Source organism: Rhododendron vialii, chromosome 7a (genome assembly GCF_030253575.1).
Source record: "Rhododendron vialii isolate Sample 1 chromosome 7a, ASM3025357v1".
Lineage (NCBI taxonomy): Eukaryota > Viridiplantae > Streptophyta > Magnoliopsida > Ericales > Ericaceae > Rhododendron > Rhododendron vialii.
Genome location: NC_080563.1, coordinates 18,618,884 through 18,642,744, shown reverse-complemented (window position 1 = coordinate 18,642,744; position 23,861 = coordinate 18,618,884). Strand labels below are relative to the sequence as shown.

General features: G+C 37.5%; 2 protein-coding genes and 1 non-coding gene across 3 annotated transcripts; 1 reads left to right on the top strand and 2 right to left on the bottom strand.

Annotated features, from left to right (window-relative positions):
- The first annotated feature begins 6,652 nt into the window (after positions 1–6,652).
- On the top strand, positions 6,653–9,644 carry LOC131333521 (uncharacterized). Its single transcript, XM_058368082.1, has 2 exons — positions 6,653–6,865; positions 8,816–9,644. The coding sequence occupies exons 1-2, from the start codon at positions 6,726–6,728 to the stop codon at positions 9,432–9,434; spliced, it is 759 nt and encodes a 252-aa protein (XP_058224065.1). The 5' UTR covers positions 6,653–6,725; the 3' UTR covers positions 9,435–9,644.
- Positions 9,645–10,197: 553 nt separating this feature from the next.
- LOC131333202 (sugar carrier protein C-like) lies at positions 10,198–13,066 on the bottom strand. Its single transcript, XM_058367603.1, has 4 exons — positions 12,859–13,066; positions 11,855–12,177; positions 11,088–11,717; positions 10,198–10,856 (listed from the first exon to the last, which is right to left on the bottom strand). Exons 1-4 carry the CDS (start codon positions 12,989–12,991, stop codon positions 10,404–10,406), a joined length of 1,539 nt encoding a protein of 512 aa, XP_058223586.1. The 5' UTR covers positions 12,992–13,066; the 3' UTR covers positions 10,198–10,403.
- Positions 13,067–23,081: 10,015 nt separating this feature from the next.
- LOC131334978 (small nucleolar RNA snoR143) lies at positions 23,082–23,242 on the bottom strand. Its single transcript, XR_009202374.1, has one exon. It is a non-coding gene; the product is annotated as a small nucleolar RNA snoR143 (small nucleolar RNA).
- Positions 23,243–23,861: the final 619 nt, after the last annotated feature.

Below are 23,861 nucleotides of genomic sequence, written 5' to 3'. Positions count from 1 at the left end.
CATGCTTGTGGCATTGACTCCAGTATCCACGCCTAAGATTTTCCAAATCTTTGCCAATCTTCAACAACACATAGCTGATCTTTCCATTGTCAAGAAAGGCTGTCCAAGCATTGACAAAGGAGAATGAAGCCCAAAATCAACAATCTCTACCTTGGCGACAATTCTCCAATCAATGTTGCCATAGGTCCGTAACACAGACAACAGAACATACAAAACTCTCCAGAAGCTCAAACCGATGACAGTTAAGACAGCCAAAACCAGGGGAAGCAACAACACCAAACTCTCTTCAAACAAAACAGAACAAAACTGCATATAGATATCCATGCTCTTAAATGGATTACAAGAAACTCAGGTTACCTGAATGATCCAAATAGAAGAGCCAAATTTCTGAAGTCTCAGGCAAACTTCAGAACCAAATTTAGACAGGTCGCGACAACTCCAAATACCAGATTCCGATAACAAATCCAAAGTACCAACACAATGGCACCGAAACAAATGACACCTGAGACGCATCACCATCTCCAAGGCTGTCACCAATCGCCGTAAGTTGCAGGCACCCAACGATGCTTTAACAAGTTTCAACAGATCTACAGTAGCAAGTATCAATTCAAACGACTAACAACCAGGTTAGTCATCCAATGATCTATCTCCACCGGTGCCAATGCCAAAATGCAACTGACTGCATCCAAATTCAGAGAAATAGACCCAAGTGCAGTGGAACACACATTGACTAACAAACCAGAATGACACATACCACCAAGAGAAGCAAAATAACATTGCCCAAGACAATCTTGGCTCCACGTTGCCTCCCCTAAGCATCATGCCGAAGCTGCTTCCCAAAACAATTCAAATGCATGTGCTCCAAATCGGTAGTATCCACAAACCAAACGATGAATACAAAATAGAGCTCTTCAAACAATGGGTCGCCGGATGCAGCGAACAGAAGAGCTAGGTTTCTGAAGTTCCAAGCTAACTTCCATAAACAAATTCCAATTGAGTAACTCTTGCTATCAACCATTGAAAATTTCCTAGGACAGAATGGTGGGGACACAGCCTCCTTAAAAACCATTCTCCTTCAACCCTCAGGTTGTTTTGACAGAATTTTCAATGTTGCAAGATTACCACATTCCAAACAAGTTCCGATAGTAGACAGACGAATAGATGCCACCTGAGACCACCGCAGTCTCAAATGGCAATGATGAGATTGAACAAGTCCGGTCCATACTGAACATAAATGGCTCCATCATGAAATACAAACGGACTCCACCTCTCGCAAAGTCCCATAGATGTGATCAATCTACAAGCACCAATTGCGCTTGATAAGAACGCCAGATTTGATAGGAAAATCCCAAAATACCACTCATAAGAATGGTCAACAGATGATGAACACCAACAGACAAATTCAGAATTTTCGTCTTCAAAAAATTGTAAGCAAACGGTTTAACCAAATTTGCTATCAAACAAACAATCCATGATTGAGCAACCATGGCACAAAACCGGCGACAACAGACAAAATGCCAAACACTCTAGGAGGTCAAACCGATGCCCTGCTCACACCAAGACTTCCAAAATACCTCCACCGAGCTTCACAACAGCATCAAACAGGTTCCCCTTCCAAAACCGCAGCTAACAAAGGATGCACCATCCTTGAAACAAGAGAATCGACCAATCAATCATTTACGGAGTCGAATCTCGAGAAACGGAGTGTGGGGTTGGATCCGAAACGTCGAGATAGTCAACATTGACTACTCACGGGAAAAAAACAGAGTCCGAATGGCTCCGGAATTGCGAAAACAAATTTCTGGAATATTCCTTCCACCAAGGAAATATTCTACTGAAGGTGTACGCTGAGTTAGTCCATCAGCTGACATGGCAGCCATGTGGCACTTACGTGGCTCTTCAAGTGGGTCCGGACTAATGACGTGGCGGGCGACTGGGCAAGTGACATGGTAGATGACTGGGTGATGACATCACATTATGTCATCCTGATGTCATCGTCTTCTTCAAAGCAGGTCACGAACATAACAAACTGAAAATTGGGCTTTGACCCAAAAACTCCAATTTTGACCAACAGATTCGGATCACCCTGACGTTGAACAGAGGTATATTATACTTTTTCGGAATCGTCTCAACGAGACGAACAGGATGCATAGATCAAATCATCTTTTCAATCTGTTTCGAAAAAACGCAAATTCAGACATAGAGGCAAAAAACAGAGTGTTGCTTTGTGTTTTGGCCACCTGAGCTTTGATACCATTTGTTGTGCCCCAAGAATCAAAACCAAACACACCAAGCATACACAAATATAAAATATACGTGGTTCTTCAAAATCGAGTACATCCACAGAGGTAAACCGGAGCAATTATTCAAACGAAAGAAGCTTTACAAGTGAGGTCTCTCACCTCACCACTCTCTCATCTCTGACCTACATTGCTACTACAAACAGACCTCACAATTTCCCTTTATGGTCTCTCACTCAAAAGAGATACAAAACCATGGAGCAAAGCTCCCAATTTATAGGCAAAACCCAAACCACTGTTTAAATGTCATGCTTACTCCAGTATCCACGCCTGAGATTTTCCAAATCTTGCCGATCTTCAACTGCACATGGCAGTTCTTTCCATTGTCTTGACAAAGAAGAATGAAGCCAAAAATCAACACCACCTTGTGCATTTACCGGACTCCCCAGGGCTATGTTATCGCCCGTATTGCCAAAACTACCCGAGATTACAAGAACCTTCCTTTATACACAAAACCATTCTTCCCCGCCTCCACCTTGAAACCACTGCGCGGGCGAATGCTGTGACAGTACTGTAAAGGAAGGCCGGTCCGATGGCTACGAATTCGATGGCAACGCTATCCCTTTCACTTCCCTCTTCATGTCATCTTTCTTTCGTGAACATTTTTGCAAAAACGGAATGAGCAGGGATGGAGCTAGGGAGGGGCCAGTAGGGGCGGTCGCCCCTGCAAGAAGAAAAAAAACTCTACTTATTATATGTAAAATTAAAATTTCCCATGAAAATATAAAGGCTCGCCCCCCTCTAATATTTTGGGAAAAAAAATCAAATAATAGTAAATAGTTAATAACTTTTGAAATACAAGATACCAACTTTAATTTCTAAACATTATAGGTTAAATATAACAAAACATAAAATTTGAGGGTTAACATAGTGAGTACTCAATTATTTGACTCCCAGTTTTTACCCACAAAATTCCCCAATCGTTAAGAGGATTTTACATGTTTTCTTCTCTCTGCCTAAAAAATCTACATGACACACCAAACCCCTCTCTCTCTCTCGGCAAAAAAATTCCACATCGTCAAGACTTTGAAGGCAGTTTTGAGAAAATAAGAACACTAGGAGAAGAGATTTTGGAAACCCTAAGTAATCTCGGTAAAATCTAAGTTGTAACTACTCCACAACACGATGGGGGATAAACTTTTAGCAAGTTTTTAAATCACTTACATAGAGAAGGATATTGCGAAAATGTTTGATGTTGATTCTATCATCGATGCTTTTAATGACATGGAAGAGCATCGAGTGCAATTGAAGATGCCTGGTTTTACTAGATAGGTAGGTAAGTTGTTAATGCCTTTGCAATATGTTAATTTATGAAAAGCATAATTAAGTATGGAGTGTTGCTATTTTGTACATTTTTGAGTTTTAATGCATTCATGTTGTTATGCATGTTTCTCTTTTCTTTTCTTTTCTTTTTTTTGTCTCGCCTATATGGTCGCCCCCGTGTAGTAAAATTTCTAGCTCCATCCCTAGGAATGAGGATTTTTCAATCCAACTGTTTTTCAAACAGTTTTTCGTTTACATTTTGTAGCTGTACGATCATGGGGTATATTGTTGCAATGTTTTCTTGGGAGAAATACTGTTGCAATACTTGTTATGGTTGTTGGGGTCGTTTTTGCAGTTGGGTGACTTCACGTTATATTTTTGGTCTTCGGATTAATGTCAAAATATTCCTTATTTTCACTAAAATATCAAAAATAACAGTTAGTTCATTTGGATAAGAAAAATAAATTGTCTTGAATAGTGAGTAAATTTGGACTAACTGCGTTCTTGCAAAATTATTTGTTCAGAACTTATTTTAGTATCTTTTACTTGTCGTAACTTTTTGTTTAGCTTTTTGGAGTAATTTTTAGAGTTAATCGTTTGTCTCGACGGGGCGAATCGGAAAAGTATAAAAATATGGACCGATGTTAAAAAAAATTCATATAAGACGACACTTTAGACAAAAAAAAAAAAAAAAAAAAGACAGCAATTTGATACTTTTTTCATCTCTAGTGAATTTTTTTTGCTTTTGTTTCTCTAGTGAATTTTTTTTTTCTTTTGGTCATAATTTTTTACTTTTTAGACTCGAAATGAATGATTTGTCCAAAAAAATATAACGCAAATCTAACAAAAATTAAAAAAAGACGAACAAAACATGCAAAATAAAGAAAAAAAATAAGTTTATAACAACCCAAATACCGATAAATATCGTTTAGTCAATAGCATAATTTAAACTCACTCAGTATACTTGGATTTTTATTTTTATTTGTGTGAAATGGTGTCCCTATTTATTGTAAATCCAGAACTTGGCCATGGATTAGTGATTGGGTAGATGGCAGTCCATGCGCAGAAGAAAAGGGCAAAAGCAGAAATTGTGGAGGGTCCATCCAGAACTCACCCAGAATTTTTTTTTATCAAGAGATAATTTCATTATCAGAAAGCCAAAGGCAATACAAGATTTCATCACAAGAGAATAGGAACGAATCAAAACTACCAACGTCAAGACGCGAGCATAAGCTGGGTAGGCCCTGTCAACACATAACAGACCGAGGCGCAGTCGAATTGAGTGCCAGTCGAAGAGCATGCAGTGGAGGGTCCAATAAGAACACCCAGCTCAAACTAGAAGAATCGCATATGGAATCTTCAGAACCACTCCAAGGGGTAGTAACCGAAAGCCAATGCTAGCACTCGCGATGCAAGAGAACACAACACCGTCAGGAGCGTCAACGATCCCTTGTTGCCATGAAAATGAACCCAACTCCGATGCAAGCTCCATTGTCACGGCGAGCTCTGGGCGTGGAACAAGATCACACACCACGACAGTTGACAGCAAGAAACCACTCCAAAGATCAAACCCACAACCAGTCAAAACCCATAACCAAGTTACCCTACCATGGAAGCCTGTCACCGAGTCACACAGAGCCAAGACAAGGCTAAGAACCTTGAACAAAAACCTAGAAAAATGGGTTTATTTGCCCACCACCTCGACCCGCCTGATATGGGGGAGACCCTGGCTAAGACAAAACCTGATATAGGGGAAACCCAGACAGGGATAAAATCGAACTAGGGAGACCAACCGGTGAAAGAAAGGAAGAAAAATTGCAAGAAAAGAAGAAGCCCTACCCCACCCTCATCGTTTATTGCCGCCCAAATCCCACCATCAGCCACACACTACCAGATCTGAGAGACCAAGGAGAATTCAGACATAAGACAAGGTAATCGACCCACGACCGGTAACCAGCTCGTGGATAACCAAATCGAAGAGGCAATACAAACGGGAACGAGAAGGGAGCAGAAGAAGAGGAAGGGAGGAAGAGAGGGTGGAAGGAAGGGGTGAGAAGTCCACTCCCCCAATGTAAACCCTAGTTGTTGGTCTCTAGAGAGGAGGAGGAAAAGATTTTAGAGAGAGAGAGAGAGTACGAGGATTGATATTTGATCAACAAGAATTTGGATGTGGTTAATGGTCTCAGCAATCTCTTAAAAGTTAGAGGAAGAACACATTCGAACATTAAAGTGGATTTTGCATTTTTTTTTTCTTTTGGGTGGTTGGGAGCCAATTCTGGAGTCCGTCAATATGCATTATGACTAATGAATCGAAGAATGCATAATTTAGTAATCACATCCAATGAGCTTTTTTGAATTTTCAATACAAGCTTGCCTATTGTGCTTCTATAAAATCTTTTCTGCACATTGTTATTCAAGTAATTCTCATTACGATTCAAAATGATTAGTGATTTTTACACTCTTTTGTACATGCAACAATGATATTGTAAATTTAGATTGTAAGAGGACAAAAAAAAAATTTTATTCGTAGAAAGGATTGTAAAAGGCAATTACAAGATTCTAAGGTTGTGTTAGATCCCGTTTTCACTAACAAAAAATACTAAAAATTTAACACATTTCACCATCTTGTTTTCACTAACAACAAAGTTTTAGCATTTTATTATATCGTTTCCACTAACAAAAAAGTTATCAACAAATTTTTTTTTTTTTGCTAAAGTAATTCTATTCATAAATCATCAACTTCTTCTTTGTTGATCCGCATCAACAACTTATTCACTATAAACAATTTAACATTTCTCAACATTCACTACCAAAAACACCTAACAATTTTTCGACCACAAATCAAAATCTATAAATTTTTCACTACCGGGAGGGGTCTTCCAAAAAAAGGTTGAGTTACGGGCTCCCTAACACCCCTTCTTCGTGTTTGGTTTTGGGGTAATGAGTGGAGAAAGAAATAGAGTAATGAGTAGATATAGGGGTAACGAATAGAAAAAGATAAAGATAGAAATAAGAATAATGATCAATGAGTGTAGAGAAAAATGATAATAATGATTGAAAATATAGGTGATTTTTTCATTAAAGAAACCAAACAAAGCAGCTTGGAAGAGGGGGTTTACTATCTAGTTCTTCTCCAAGGGCAGCGAAAGAAAGAAAGAAAGAATGGCGAAACCCCAGAAATCATCAAACGTGACGGACGATCTACACGAGGCGGCAAGGTCAGGCGACCTCATAGCCGTTCAGACAATTTGCAGCTCCAACCCCTTGGCAGTCAACTCCAGAGATAAGCACTCCAGGACCCCGTATCCTCCTCCTCCTCCTCCTCCTCCTCTCTCTCTCTCTCTCTCTCTCTCTCTGCCAATATTATATACAATGGAGTATAGCGGGAATTAGTGTGTTAACGAGTAAAGGGGTAAGATGTCTCTCTTAGACTCGAACCCAGACCTCCCCTTGCAAGGCAAGAGGTACAACCAGATGGGCTAAGAGCCGCATCTTTATCCTCCTCGCTCTCTCTCTCTCCCTACTTCTTTCTTCTATCATTTCTAATTGCATCTGTACTTATCTATACTGCGTATTTTTGTGGTGTTTGGCTTTAATTTTCTGATGGGTTAGCTATTCTCGGAAGTTTTGAACTGGGTTTTGTGGAATCGCTGTATGGGCATGTTGGGCTTCCTGTGAATCTGTGCAGTCAAATTAATTTGCAACAAGTATGTGGTTTACTTGGATTGAATTGATGAGGTTTCGGAAGTGGATTTGAAGTAGGATTGACTTGTGTGTGTGAATTTTCGGTATCTTGTGATGGTTTAGGTATTTGAATTTCTGTTAGGGCTTGTTGGGATTCCTGTGAATCTGCACTCCACTGAATCTTCCACAAGTATACGGGTTTAATTCCATTGAGTTAATTACGTTTCAGGAGATTAACCAAAATAGGATACATGTAACCAAAAATTTTGGGCGAGCAAATTGAGTGCTAGTAAAATTCTTGAATGTCCTCTTTAAAGCTTGTTTCCCTTTTCCTTATTGTGTGTATATTGATTTATCACTTCGTAGATGAAGAAATGGAACGGTACATTTCATAGTGTGCTTGTTTGTGCTCTCGTTGGTCTGGATTGTTCCTTCTTCTCAATAGAGTATTTGTGATGGTTTGATAACTTTGATTTTTAAACGGTTTTCCTAATTGCAGCGGTAGGCTGCATTCTGTATAAGACCCTTTTCCACTCACTTGAGAGTCTTTTTAGGTGATTAATTTTGCACTCTTAATAGTGTAAGAGTGCTTCAAAAGGTTAAATGCAAGAATTTTCCGGTCCTTATATGAACACACTATAATATAGGCTAGTGAGACACTGAAACTTATGTTCGTCATTATATCTTCCCACTTGTTGATGTTCATGTGGGCTGTTCTTGATGGTACTTGGACGGTGGATGGGATTTTTGATCAATTTTGAAGAGCTGCATTACATTTGAGATGTCAAATGAGTGGGTCAAGGCGTCAAGCCAAGTAATTGTTATTGCATTTCTTATGAGCTTATGACTGTAGACTGTAAACAGGAGCACAGGAAGCTATAAATCCATATCTGGAGAAGAAAAAATGTGCAGATAGTTCCAAATTGTTCTTATATTCTGTCTGAGTAAAGTTATTCTTGTTAGATCATTATATAAATGAAATACTTGAATTCCGGTAAGACATAGCATTCGGATTTGTTACTGTTTTTCTGTTTGTGGAAGGTTGTCACCTGACAAGAAGTTCTAAATGAAACTGTTCCTGAACTCTTTGGCGTTCTGAATTTTCCTTCTCCTTCTGTTTATTCCCATTCTAGCAATGTCATTCTCCTATAAATGTCATATCCATGTCTGTCCACAAATGGAAACATCTCTTAACAAGTTTAGTGTCTAGGATGTGATTGCTCTTTCTTGTGAAGCCAGGGTGGCATTTTCTTCATCCACACATGTGTATCTGACTTTTTGGTTATGTATATACTATTTTCAATCAAAACAACCTCTGATATTCTTCTGGTGGGCCGCTTTGGGCTTCTCTCGTGGAAAATGGCCATGAATTGGATCCCTAGCCAGCTAATCTTTTAATAGACCAAATCAGAAATACATCTAAAGATAGCAAGAAAAGATTTATGTTTCCCAACTGTGAACTTCTTCCCTCTGTGGTGGGAAAGTAAAGGTTCAGCCAAGACTGGTCTTGGTCTAGGGTTAGCATTTACATCTTATTTGTTTGGTTCCTTGATTTGATTGGATCCTAGACTACATTTAGCAGCGTGGTCTGGGCAAGCACAGGTGGTGAACTATCTCTGCAAGAACAAGGCTGATGTTGGTGCCGCAGCTATGGACGACATGGGTGCCATCCACTTCGCCTCCCAAAAGGGTCATTTAGAAGTTGTGCGGACACTTATTTCATCCGGGGTCTCAGTCAAAGCTTCTAATCGCAAGGGTATGACTGCTCTTCACTACGCTGTCCAGGGGTCTCATCTGGAACTAGCCAAGTACTTGGTGAAGAAAGGCGCAAGTCTTAGTGTCAAAACAAAAGCAGGGAAAACTCCACTTGATCTAGCTAGTAGCGAGGAGATCCGCTTACTTTTGGTAGAATGTGGGAAGCAATCCGAGAGAGGAGATTTAAAAGGTGAAGAGAAAGCGACAGAAACTCATCCAAAATCACCACCGCCGGGAAAAGCAGAGGGCTTTGAAGGTGAAGTTGCCGTGGATAGGCATGAAGAAGAAGAAGAAAGTAAGAAAGATGAATCGATCAAGAGGAAAGGTGATGAAGAAGGTATCAAGGAAACCACGCCAAAGCCAAAGAAGGCAAAGGTCAATCTTAATCATCTTGTAGCCTCAGATGACACAGGAGGAGAGGAAGAAACATAATAGACTCTCTTTTTTTGGTTTTTTGGTTTTCAGGTTTATTGACCTGCAGTTGAGAAAATGGCAAAACATTAGGTTTAACTTGTGTTTTTTGGTTAGCTTCGCCCTAATATGGAAAAATGACTCTATTCAAGGTGCAGTATGTATCCTTCTAAGAATAGCTTCACCTTATTATGGCTTTTTATGTTGGAAGAGTTAGTTTTTGCATGACCATTTCGCTTGGCTTCATGTTTAGCAAAATTATGGTATGAAGGTAGACAGGATTGCAAATGTGAATTGATGCAAAGGTTTTCTGCTAATAGCACATATACTAGTGTTTTTTTGACGTCAAGCGGTAGGAGCATTCTTTTCAAAAGGTTATAATAACATGCCATTACATAAATTATGTTAAGTTTGTAATAACTAAATCAAGTTTAATACACAACCACCCAAGAAATAGTTGCATACTGTGATCAAATAATTAACAGCGAAAGACTCTTCTTATACAGAGAGATTCACTACGTAATTCTCCTGTAAGATTTGACCATTGACAGCACGAACTCTTAAAAAGGCGAAGTCCGGTAGGAATACTTTTCAGATCATGAGTCAAAACGGTCAGTTATAAGATAACAAGAATGCTACAACCACAAACACTAACATAAAATTGCACACACAAGCGCACATAGTTCATGGACTCCACACAATGTATGGTAGTATCATTGTACTAGTAAACGTACATGAGACCTACTCTCTTGTATCTAAGGTGGGAAAGTAAGCACAAGAATGCCTCACCATCACTCAACTTGAGAAAATACAGTGAGACACACAATTCTGGATAGCCTTTTCCTAGATTGAATGAAATGACAAGATACAAGAACTAAATAAAATAGTATTGCCTTTCCAAATTAAGATTGTCACCTTCACTCAAACAATAGTTAACCCTTGATTTAATAATAAGCTAAGAAATAAAAGTACAGCAACGCCTCATTGACTTCAGACCATGCCTCCATTTGGAGTAGTGTTATCATCCTCTGCAACATACCTCTTCCAAAACCAATGGGTTTTCCATACACCAGCCATTTCTTCAATTGGGATACCCTTTGTCTCAGGCAAGAAAAGCTTGATGACAATGCTCATCACCACCATCCAGAAAGCGAAAAAGATAAACAGCCCAAACTTTAAGCCGCACAGCATTGCCAAGAAGACCTGAGCGATGAAGAAGGTGAAGAGCATGTTGACCGATACGTTGATGCTCTGAGCTGCAGACCGTATTTCAAGTGGAAAGATCTCGCTCGGTACCAACCAACCGAGTGGGCCCCATGACCACGCGAACCCGGCGACGTAAACACAGATGAAAAACACCACTAGACCAGCATACCACTTGGGCAGATCAACAGAGTTCCCACTTGTTCCGAATTTTAGCGCAATTAGAACTGTTGTAGCAACCTGTACACAAGCAGAAGTAACACCAATCAAACATGGAGAAAATTCTGTAATACTTCTTAAAACAATAAGGAAGAATGAAAAAGAACAGAGTAATTGATAAGGAAAAGTAAACACTACTGTATTAGCACAAAAATTGATCCAAAGCCTATCAGCACACTGTTAGCACAAAAATACTTCTTGTATAAAATTTACTATACGAACAAAATTGAAAAAGAAACTTGAATTACGTACCTGACAAATAAACATTTGAGTTCCACCCTCAAGAAACAGAAATCTCCTTCCAAGCCTATCAACAGAAACAATGGAAGCCAAAGTAGCAACACAATTCACAATGCCAGTGATCACAGCAGACATGAGAGCCGCATCATCTCCAAAACCCAAGGTCTTGAACAAAACAGGCGCGTAAAACATAATCACGTTCATCCCTGTCAGTTGCTGGAAGAAAGGAATCAAAACGGCGAATGTCAACTGAGGCCTATACTTCCTCTGCAGCAGCTTCGCCCACGGGTTGTCCACTTTCCCCGACACCTCACTCGCTGCAACCAAATCATTGAACTCTTTGTCGACGCTGTCAACGCCACGGATTTTCTTCAACTGTTCTTTGGCTTGCTCGTGGTTCCCACGTTCAATGAGGGAGTTGGGGGTGTCAGGAAGGCATGCAGAGCCGGCAATGAAGATCAAAGCTGGGACCGCTGCACCGCCGAGACTGAGCCGCCACCCCCAGCCGCCTTCAATCTTGGCGAACAAGAAGTTGAGGACGTTGGCGGCTAGGATTCCGATTGTGATCGACATTTGGAAGCCGATGTTGAGCGCTCCTCTGTATTTGTATGGAGCTGTCTCAGAGAGGTAGAGTGGCACAGACTGGATATGCAAATTTAAAAAGGAAACAACAAATTGATTAGTCACTAGAAAAGGCTGAAAATTTGTCATTGAATTTGTGGATCAAATTAATAAAAATTAAATAGAAAACATTGTCTTCTGAAAATAAGTATATATACCTGATTGGCGAATCCAATACCGAGACCAAGAAAAATCCGTCCCACAATAAGCATAGCCACATTAACCGCAGCGCCGTTGAAAGCGGCTCCAATCAAGAACAAGATCCCTCCGCTCAACATCGAGGGCTTCCTTCCATACTTACGAGTCACGGCTGAGGCCACGAAAGAGGATAGCAGAGCAGCCAAATACAACGACGACGTGAACATGGTCAGCGTCTGGCTGTTGAACTTGCAGTATTGGTTTGTACTGGCGTCGAGTGCCTGCTTCCTGTAGACTTCTGGGAAGAATTTTTCCAGGAAAGGAGCCATGGATGTCACCCCACCTGAGTACAACACCATTCACAAAAATAGCTCATGTTAGTAGAGTACTTTAGTGACTGATTCTGCATAATTATGTCATCCTTATGTTTCCGGTAGCTCCTGAGAGAGAATTTATTTTAACTTTTGGAAAAAAAACAAAAAAACAAAAAACAAAACAAAAAAAAAAAAACCCTTTTTTTGGGTTAAAAAAAAAACCTTTTTATTCATCCTAACAAGAGAGATTACCAAAGAAAAAAAGTCTAGAAAAATAAAATAAGGTAGGACATCACCTTTAATTCAAAGAATAAGTATTGTATTTATTCCCTTAGTAGAACGGGTCCTCTTAGTCTCTTTTGAATATTTTTACATATTGAGTACTAATTTTAGAGGTGATCCGAGAAATTTGAAAAGTAAAAGAATTTGACCAGAAGGTAGAATTACTCAAAAGAGACAAAAACAAACAATTCTGCTTTAGATTTTTGTTACTATATAGTATATACAATATGTTAGAGTACTTTATCTATTTTGTTTTAGATTTTTGTATTGTTTTTCAACTCACTGAAAACCTCGTACCATAGTGTAAAAAGAAAAACAAATTAACGGGATCCGTTAATAACATGAGAAACGGTGGAAAAACCAAGAACATTGAAGTGATTAATTATAGTAGAAGATCATAATGAATTAATAATCGTAATAATAGTAACCTGAGATGCCAATGTCATAGCCAAAGATTAAACCTCCCATGGCTGCCACAATGCAAGTCACCAAAACTTTTTGCGTGAGCTTTCCCGGATACTTTTTCCCGTTCGACGGACCCATGTCTCCTCCGCCCGCCATCTTCAACCAGAGAGAGAGACCCACAGAGAGATATTTAGAGAGAGAGAGAGAGAGAGAGAGAGAGAGAGAGAGAGAGAGAGAACGGGCTGACAGAAGAAAGGGTGAATAAGATTAACTAAGGTCATATATATATATATAGGCCAGTCTCCTTAGTTTAGTTTTGAACAACTTTGTGGATAAGCCAATTATCTTTTGGATTACTCCACTTATCCTTGTTGAGTTATGGTCGGATTAGAAGTCTTCAACGGATGTATATTCGTATTATCGTATCTTCTCTAATTAGATTTAATGTTTTCTTTCTTAAAGTTGGCCTTGGATTTATGGAGGCGCGCGGAGTCTGAAAACTTGAAGACCACGGAAGATTTGCAATCCTGTTTAGTAATCCTGTAAGAGCATCCGCAATGGGAATAATTAAAACCAATAATCAAGCATCCGCAATGGAAATAATTAAAATTAAAATTAATAATCAAAATATGTCATGTCAACATTTGATTATCCATTTAGTTCATAATCAAATTTAACATCTATTTCCACATTGATTATTTTTGCATTCCTAACCAAAAAAAAAAAACTCACAATATACAATGCACATATGTCTAATCCCAAACGAGTTCCAATCACGTATCCGACCACATTGATTATTTTTGCATTCCTAACCAAAAAAAAAAAAACTCACAATATACAATGCACATATGTCTAATCCCAAACGAGTTCCAATCACGTATCCGACCACACCAAATTATTCGTCTCAATGAGACGATTCTTACGTGGGGTGTTTTGAGTTTTGAGTTTGGTTATTGAGTTTTGGTTATTGGTAAAAGTTGTTAAGTTTGGTTATAGAAATGATGAAATTTGGTTATTTGCTAAAAAATTTGTAACTTTGCTTATTATAATATGAGGTGTTTTTTGAGCATTGTCGTTAAACAGGTCGAGCACACAGACACGACACGAGCACTAACACATTTAAGAGCGGCATAGCACGAATGCACACACTATATCCACTCTTACATACTCCCTCCGTCCCAATTTAGTTGTCACTTTTTGGAGTTCGTGTCACTTTTCAATTGATTATATCTTGTAATTTATAATGTTTTAGGTGATTTTGAAAACATTGTATCATAGAACAAATCGAGATCTATCAAACAAGATCCATATTGGATATAAAATTCATTATCAATTTAAAAATATAATTAGTTTTTTTATTCAGTTAGAATAGAACTGTGACAAGTAAATTGGGACGGAGGGAGTATTTAATTGTTTTATTTTAATTACTATTTGATACTGTTTTCAGTCCAAAAAAAAAAAAAGAATCAGCAAAATATTAAATAGCGTCTTCAAGACTTCAACCAACCTTCGTTTCTTCAAGAGAATCTCTTGAAAGGAATGTTGCCGATAAAAATAAAAAAAAAAATTGTAATTCTTCAAAATGAAGATTTTGGTGCTCTCCAAGACTCCAACCGTACTGCATTCCCATTTTTCATATCAGTAAGTCTGCAGACACAACTTTGCACACAAATCCCGCACAGATTTTTGTTTGGGGCTCATTACGGGTTTCATACAAACAATCCGTTCAATAAATGTAAAACATTTTTTCAAGAGCTCTCACAAAAAATCAGCTCAATCCGATACCTATAGGTTCTTGATCGAATCATCTAATATTTCATTATCCTGAAATTCGAATAAAAATTTTAATGATTGGATCGAGCATCTATAGGTATTGGATTGAGCTGATTTTTTGCAAGGGCCCTTGCAAAAATATTTTCCATTTAATGAACGGCTTGGATCGTTTGTGTGGGATCCGTAGTGGGCTCCATACAAAAATCTGTGCACGATCTATTACCTATTTATCTGTGTGAATAGCACAATTGTTTTCATATCAATAAGTCTGTAGACACAGCTTATTGCACACAGATCCCGCACAGATTATTGTTTGGGGCCCACTACAGGTCAAATAATCTAAGTCGTTCATTTAATGTAAAATATTTTTCAAGGGCTTCCACGAAAAATCAGTTCAATCCGATACCTATAGGTACTTGATCTAATCATCTAATATTTTATTATCCTAAAATTCGAATGAAAAGTTTGATAATTGGATCGAGTATCTATAAGTATCGCTGATTTTTGCAGGGGCCCTTGGAAAAATGTTTTACATTTAATTAACAGCTTGGATTGTTTGTGTGGGACCCATCGTGAGCTCCATATAAAAAACTTAGGGGTGAGCAAAATAACCATGAAACCGTGAATCTAGTTCAAACCAATCCAAACCGAATAGTTTGGTTTGGTTTTTTAAAGATGTGGTTAGGTCTTGCTTTAAAAAAAATAAAAACCTTGTTAAATGGTTTGGTTTATGGATTTACGTTAATGATTTTGGTTCCAAACCGATCCAAACCGTGTGATATATATATATATATATATATAAAATTTGTTTAGATATACTTAATAAACTGAATTTCCTTATCTAATACTCTATTCCACCACCTTATTCTTTTCTCACTTCCAATATTAATTTCTCAAACTTCCTATTCCTACAATTTCATTACACTAAACATACACAGTTTGGGCTTAGTAAAGTGATTTCCTACTCTCTCTTTTCGGTAACTTATTTTCTAATGGATTCTATTCTTATTTAGTTGGTTGAGGTTAATGAGTTTTGATGATTTTAATATATTAATTTCAATATAACTTTTAGTTTAAGTTATCTACGCAATTTTAAGTACTTAAAATAGTTTATAGTAATGATATCTCAGTTTTAAGTGAACCGTGGTTCAAAACCGAAACCAAACCGCCTTTGAATGGTTTGAATTGGTATGGTTTTATGAATTTTATGGGTTGATTTGGTTCTCTAAATTTATAATCCGTAAGTAGTGGTTTACTTATCGAATTACTATAAAACCAGACTAATCCGGTCCATACTCACCCCTAAAAAAACTATGCACGATATGTTACCTATTTATCTGTGTTAATAGCACAGTTGTTTTCGTATATATATATATATATATGGAGAACAATCTCTCTCTTTTTTAGGCAATAGAAACATATATTGCTAACAACATAAATACAAATTAAGGACTCAGAGGTCAAGGAAGTACAAGAAAACAAAAATAAAATACAAGGAAAAAAACAAAAAAAATTAAGCTTCAGTGTTGGAACCCACAAATCTACACATCTCAGTGAGTGAAAATATAAAGATCTGCATCAAACTAGAGCCCATTTCCGTCGCAGACACCGCCGCAATAATGCCTTCACCGTTGTTGGAGAGCCCAGGAGTCCGTTGCCAAGACTAAACGAATCCAAGAGTCAAAAAGCCAAATCTCCTAATCCAAAATTGAGGGAGAGGGTGGCAGAACTTCTCTCCTTAGAGAGACTTCAACCATCTCAAACACATGAAAGTAGGAGAGGAGGAAGGGAAGACCGCCAGGGGAAGCAAGGAAGAGAGACGACTATTACTCGCTCTCAATATTCTTCAAATCCAATTTGTACTTTGAACACATAACTTGTTTTAAGTATATCACTTCAAAACCAGTCAAAATAGTAGTGCCAGAAAAGAGGAAAACACAGCCTTCTCTTTATTTAGTAGTAGCCTATTATGGCATGAATGCCATCGGAAGGCTTTCAGCATTTCCATCTAGTCAACATAGTGCTGGACCTGGTGGTGGTGGTGGTGATGACAGTTTCTTCTCTTCGTCATCATCAATTCCAAAAATACAAAACTTGTTTAATAATTTATGTTTTACACAACTAGTACCACTAGAAATGTATTATTAGTACCATAAAGAACAGATCGTAATCAAAGAACAGAAGCCTCCATAACGTATTATTCTGTAATTTTGTCATATGAAAGTGCTCAGTTTTCGTAATTAATAATCAGTCTATCGCGCACAACTAGAAGCCTCCATAAACTCAATGTCAATCATTGAAGAGATGACAAATTCCCATCATCTGCAACGCTTAAAAGCCAATGGCCATTTGCATATGATTGCTGACCTAGTGGTGGTGGTGGTGATGACAGTTTCTTTTCTTCGTCATCGTCAATTCCAAAAATACAAAATTTGTTTAATAATTTATGTTTTACACAACTAGTACCACTAGAAATGTATTATTAGTACCATAAAGAACAGATCGTAATCAAAGAACAGAAGCCTCCATAACGTATTATTCTGTAATTTTGCTATATGAAAGTGCTCAGTTTTCGTGATTAGTAATCAACCTACCGCACACAACTAGAAGCCTCCATAAACTCAATGTCAATCATTGAAGAGATGACAAATTCCCATCATCTGCAGCGCTTCAAAGCCAATGGCCATTTGCATATGATTGCTGACACACAATGAAGGATACTTGCAAATTAGGGACATAGCAGCATTGTGTGTGTTGAAATATTCGATCAAGATTTTATTCTTCTCACAATGAGGCTCAATATATAGACTGATTACAGAGTGAATAAGGAAACAAAATAAGGAAAGGAATCTCTAATTATGCTACCAAATTGACTGTTTACATATCTTCCTAATTGACTGATGGAATCTCTAATTACGCTACCTACCTAATTGACTGATTAGGTATCTTCCTAATTGATTACAATCTATACTAGAAGAATGAGTAGCAGCCCTTCGAATACAAGCAAAGGCCTCACCAATTGTAGGAACTTTCTTACCAGATAAAATCTGAGGACCAAGAGTAGCAAGGTCCTGATGAAGTTCAGACAGAAATTTGGTAACCCAAAATTCATCTCTGTACTTATGTTGAATCTTGAGATCTGTGGTTAAAGGTTGATAGACATTTAACTCATCTCACATCCCTTTTAATGTGGAGAAGTAGCCATCAATTGATCTCTCTCCTTGTTGGAAAGAGAAAATATTTTGGTAAATCTGATAAATACGAGAGATATTTTGATCTGAGGAGTATAACTCTCATAGAGTGTCCCAAACAGCTTTGGACGTCTCTTGGCAAGCAACATTATTGAAAATATCAGGTACAAGACTCTTCCAAAGTAAAGTCATTATAAAAGCATCATTTTGAGCCCAAGTAGGATCAGTAGATGGGGCATCAGTGATAAATGAAGTCTAACTGCTTGCTCGCAGAGAGCGCATGACCATGGCAGATAATTGAATCCATTTAATTTAATACTCCGTAGTTAGACCCTAACAGTTTCCTTGATGTTGGATGCATTAAATTCCTTGTTTTTATCACCCATGAGAAGAAATCCAAAAAAAGAGATTACCAGAGACTAGCGAACAGAGAATCAGTAAACAGTGAGCCAAAGTGTCGCCGGAGATCAGCAACAAGTAACAGTTGTAGATCTGACCAATGAACACACCACACAATGCAAAATAGAGATTTTCGGACCAAAACAAAAAGTCACGCCAGTCATAAATTGTCGCCGGTGATCGGCGAGTGAGGTATTGTTCCTCAGTTAATAGAGAGGAGAAGAAGAAGATCTACTGATCGTTATAGAGAAAAAGACAAATCAACCGCAGTATTAGATCTCACTCTGATACCATGTCGAAATATTCGATCAAGATTTTATTCTTCTCACAATGAGACTCTATATATAGACTGATTGCAGAGTGAATAGGGAAACAAAATACGAAAAGGATGACTAATTCCATATCTTCCTAATTGATTACAATATATATTTACATAAATTATATTCAACAGTGTGTATGGTTACCTGAATAAAAGTCAGCTATTCAAACATATGATAGAATGAAAATAAATAGTAGTAAAAAAACATCTAAAGCTATACATGAAGACAACACAAACCTTCAAGTACATTCAAGTACGTTCATTCCATAAGATAATTGTAACGACCCGGATTTTTGACCCAATTTTTTTTAATACAAATTTATATTGTTAAATTTTTAATTCAATAATTAATTAAATTGAATAATTAAAATATATTATTATGTGTATAATTGATATTATTTACACTATTGTATAAGATATGTATTTAAACTTTAGATATACGAATCAGTGATTCATATTTATCTCTTATCTTTCCTATCTAAACCCTAAGTAGAACTCTATTCAAACTAACTCTTCACTTCTCTATCTCTCATCCTATACATAAAAGCGTCCAGATACATTCTCACCATGTACATACATGCGTCCACATACATTAGAATTGAAAACTCCCCCCAAATGTGGCACTTGTCCCTCATCTTTTTATCATTATCAGTATCACTCTCTTTCCTCATTCCACCACTTCTACACTTATCATCTCACATTCTCACTACCTTATTCTCTCTCATTATACATACCCACATAATCCGAAAATTGAACACCAGTATATTATTTTACTCTCAATTATATTGTTGAGTCTAGAATAGAGAGAGAGAGAGAGAGAGAGAGAGAGAGAGAGTTGTGAGTTTCGTGGATACACCGCTGCTACGGGCCCTGTTGGAGTGCCACCGGATGCTGCCTTGAGATTTCAGAACCACCATGGCGATCTACGAACACCGTACAACACTTATCCGGACTTAGAATCGCGTTTGAGGTAGCTTTCCGGAAACCCAAAACCTTTATCTGCATTTTAATGGAGTTACTTAGATTTAAAATTTATTGAAGATGATGATCTGCTGTTAAATTGTTAATTTATTTTTAGTCCTGTTTATATTAAAATTTAATCTGGTTGTGCTGGAATGATTAGTGTTATACCCTGTGAAAATTTATGATCGTTTAACAAATGTTTGATTGTGAAATTATTATTGATGTTGCATTGTTAATTTGTATTTGAGTGGACGTTTACGTGTTTAATAAATTATTGGGGTAGATAAATGTTTATGAAATATTAACAAGAATATTTTACTAGTAAAAATTTATTTAGATTGTAAACAAGAAATATTTTAGATTATATATTAGTTAATCTTTAACTTTAATAAATATTAACTAGAATAGCCTCGCATAATTTTATTGTTATAAAAATCTCATATTAATATTTAATATAGTTAGTAAATACTAAATTTAGCAATAAGTATTTTCCAATAAAAATTTGTTTGTAAAATCTATGAATAATACGATAGTTAAAAAAAATGTATAAATAGTAGAAATGTTTTATAAAATTTTTAAATGAGGGAAACAGACTTAATTTTAAGTGTAGTAATTAATTGTTTGACTGAATATTATTTTGTTACTCGCATGATTAATTCTATGACATGATTAATTTTATCGCATGGTTATGTGTTGTTAGTACTTTTAGTTGAAATATTGAACCGTGCGATATTTTGTTGTGGCTGTAGATTGGACAAATAGGTTCCCTGGGTGGTTACGAGTAGTGACTCATGTAGACGATGTTAAGTAAATGGAAATTGATAAAGTGTTGGAAGTGTGATTGTGTGGATTGTGATTTGAGCCATGGTGATGGCAAGGGTAACCTATGGGGCCCTGTGTTGAAATGGGTTACCTGAGGGGCCCGGTGTTGTGACGCTAACGTATGATACGTCATGGAAAGTTTCTCTTCGAGGAAGAGAATGGGTCCCATGAGACGATTATAGTTAGTGAGACGTTAATGTATGATACGTCATGGAAAGTTTCTCTTTGAGAAAGAGAATGGGTCCCATGAGACGGTTATAGTTAGCGTGGGGTAGTGGATGTCCGACCCTAATGTACGATACGTCATGGGATGACTCGATCCTCCTGTTATGGTCTTAAGTGAGAACATACTCGGTACATAACTTAGATGCGCTCACCTAGGACCCTGGTGCAGGACAAGCAAGAGGAAGGGTGGACCCATGAGACGATTGTAGTTAGTGGATGTGGGAGGAAAGGATCTCGCGGAGAGAATCCTTAGATTACATGTAAGATGATGGATAGTAAAGAAAAAGACGATGTGTTATTATTTTGTACCTTCGGTGTATTATGAATTATTATATTGTTGATCTGCATATTGTGGTATTGGGTTTTAGGATTTCTACTTAGTGAATTATCACTCAGGATACGTTTGTATCCTGGCAAATCGTTTGCTTCGGCGTTCAATTTGCCAGAGTGTGCAGGATTCCACAGTGGAGCAGTTGATACAAGTGGGACCCCTGAAACGGAGTCCGGGCCAACATTGCTTGGAATTTCGTGTCAAAACTAGAGTCGCTCTGGAGTTACTTTTGTTAAATAAATGTACATAGATTTTTGTATTATTTTGAAATTGTAATTTTTGTATAAGGATAAACAGGGGCCTAATAGTTTGTAAAATTTAGTGTATTTTTGGGTTAATGCTTCCAAAATTCCTTGAAAAATCGGGGCGTTACAATAATGTTGTGGGGCTCAACCATCTTTTGGCTTTCAACTGGAAACTGAATTTGATGCCAAATCTCAAGAAACACTTCAACATTTCATTAGGATAATCAGCCAATGGACGCAACATGCCAACAAACCACCCCTTTGATGTTTGTAATTGCAAAAAGTAGTACCGAAATGAAAGTTTTGATTGGCCACCATGCAACATCAAAAAACCAAAAACAATGATGCACACCATGTAGTAAGCTCTTCCTAACAGCAAGTCGTATGCTAAATTGAATATAAACCAAACCATATATTCGGGTGCTGCTGCTACTACTTCTATATCAAATGTGAAGTAGGAATCAAAATAGAGACATTACATGAAGGAGATTACATATGTGACTACCAACACCATCCTATATGGTGTCACCAATCAATAAAAAGCTCCAAATTTTGCTGGGTGGATTTACTTTTCCTAACCTCACCACGCAAGTGGTCCAATTTGCCTCACTTGAAGCTTTCTATTAGTTTAAGTGACACCACGTGAAAATGACACTAGTTGCATTGTTGCCCAAATACCTCCCCCACTATAAGAACTTGGCATTCAGGCTATTACACAAGCACATGATCCCATCACGAAATTCTACCTACTTCAACTCCATTATGCCAGCAACAACCTTTATGATTCTATACTCAAAACACCCCTCGACATAACTAGCATATCGGGAACTATATTCTCTGCATATGCTAGTAAAATAGAATGAACATGCAAAATTTAAAATTGTGAGATCGCATTGACCATGATATATAATGGATACAGATTATTGTCATCATAACTTGATGATCTATGGTGGAATCCATGCCTAAAGTTTAATGTAAACATTACTTCAAAAATTAGGCGTAATATCAAAAGTAAGTTGCAAGTGGGAAGAAAAGGTTAGCCAAAATGCCATTCACTACAGGATCAATCACAAAGTTCAAGAACCATGGCCGAGTAAACAACTTTCAATTTTGGCACCATAGCCGCATATGATACAAGTGCAAAACAATAGCCCCTGCAGTGCTACTCAGACTCATAATTGCTTTTTATTCCCATGTTATACATACTCATAAGTATTTGAACAGGATAGTTTGGGGGGAAGAAAATAATTTCAGTGACTTTTCAGAGCAAACTTGCATGGATATCACAAAAAGTTGGCATTTTGTCTCAATTCTCTTCTCCAACTAAACTTGAGTCCCTTTAGCTTCCTATAATAGCAAGAGTAGCTAGTCTAGTTTAACAGTTTGTTGACATACTCCCATACAAAGGCCCTTAACAAAAGCATATTTCCAGATCTCATGTGCAAATCCAATCTTGTACTTATGCACAAGAGTTCGCGACAGCAAATTCCTATTTTCCTAATTCAAGACATGGCCGTCCATTAGAGGGCCCAAGACCCCTCTTCCTGGGTTTCATTCCCGTAAAATATTTCAACAGAACTTCAACAATGCCAAGGAATTTTCCTCAATTTGACAGTCACGGGTGTAAGGCAATCTTAACCTAACTTGTTTGTACACGAACAATATCAAAAAGAGGCTAAACAAATATAATGCAATCCATCCAAAGAGGAACTTGGAAGGAAAAGATGGGAAAGTAAGCATCAAAAGAGCATGGAACTAGCAACTATATGTAAGCTCCATCTCCTTATTTCCAAGGATATGTGGTCCTCCAATGACCCCTTAAATCCTAAAAATTTGCTTGCTAAAGTCCAAAGTCTGCATAGTTTAAGTGATATTTTTCACAGATCAAGGAAAAATGACAAAATGATTATGACCAAGTCAATTTCAATACCCAACTCCCGAAAAGAACTTGGATAAGTTCACAGCAACGGGAGGTGTAAAATATGAGATGGAATCAGTAGGCAAGTAGCAACAAAAGCCATTCACCAGTGGATCCATCTTTGCAGTTGTCTGGCTGCTGTTGATTTAACAGCTTTCGTTTTATGCACCTGGCTCAGGCCAAACTTACCATACTAAGATATGCCTATGATACAAGTGCAAATTTTGACACTACAAGGGTAATGCAATTTTGGTTTCCATAATCAATGCAAAACAAGGACATCTTCAACTACTCAATGATGAAAGATGAAACAAAAGGACTAGCTTAACAAACGCACAAAGAACCACATAAACTTCCTAACCGATTTTTCCTTCCATTTCATCAATCAAACACCATGCGTGTATATACATACACGTACATATACGCACGTATTATATCAATTCCATAACCTTCAGATAAACAGAGCCCTTCAGATACGGCGTGGGACTCGGGAAACCCTAGCCTCCAAATAAATTCCACTAACGTATTAAAGCAGAGAGATACACAAACGCATATACTTCTCCTCTATTTATATAGAGACTTCTTGATGAAATGGGTCGAGACTAGGGCTTTAGCCTTTAGGTACCTTCAAAACTTACACTTGCTTTAAGGCCCAATGATCTGGTCTGGTAAATTAGTTTTGCGGCTCACTTTTATTTTTTTGATTCTCGTCTCGTCAAGACGAATCATAAAATTAAAAAAATTTATTTTTACCTAAATATTTTGAAAAATAACCACTTTTTAGCCAAAAAAAAAGTCAACTTTTTTGACTTTTCTTTTACTTAAAAGTGGTTATTTCCC

Bases quoted from the DNA above. Each gene is read 5' to 3' on its own strand.
- LOC131333521 (XM_058368082.1), top strand. From the start codon at position 6,726: ATGGCGAAACCCCAGAAATCATCAAACGTGACGGACGATCTACACGAG. The intron at 6,866-8,815 runs GTATCCTCCTCC...ATTGGATCCTAG, and splicing joins GATAAGCACTCCAGGACCCC to ACTACATTTAGCAGCGTGGT.
- LOC131333202 (XM_058367603.1), bottom strand. From the start codon at position 12,991: ATGGCGGGCGGAGGAGACATGGGTCCGTCGAACGGGAAAAAGTATCCG. The intron at 11,718-11,854 runs GTATATATACTT...TTGCATATCCAG, and splicing joins GTATTGGATTCGCCAATCAG to TCTGTGCCACTCTACCTCTC. The intron at 10,857-11,087 runs GTACGTAATTCA...GCTTGTGTACAG, and splicing joins CTCAAATGTTTATTTGTCAG to GTTGCTACAACAGTTCTAAT.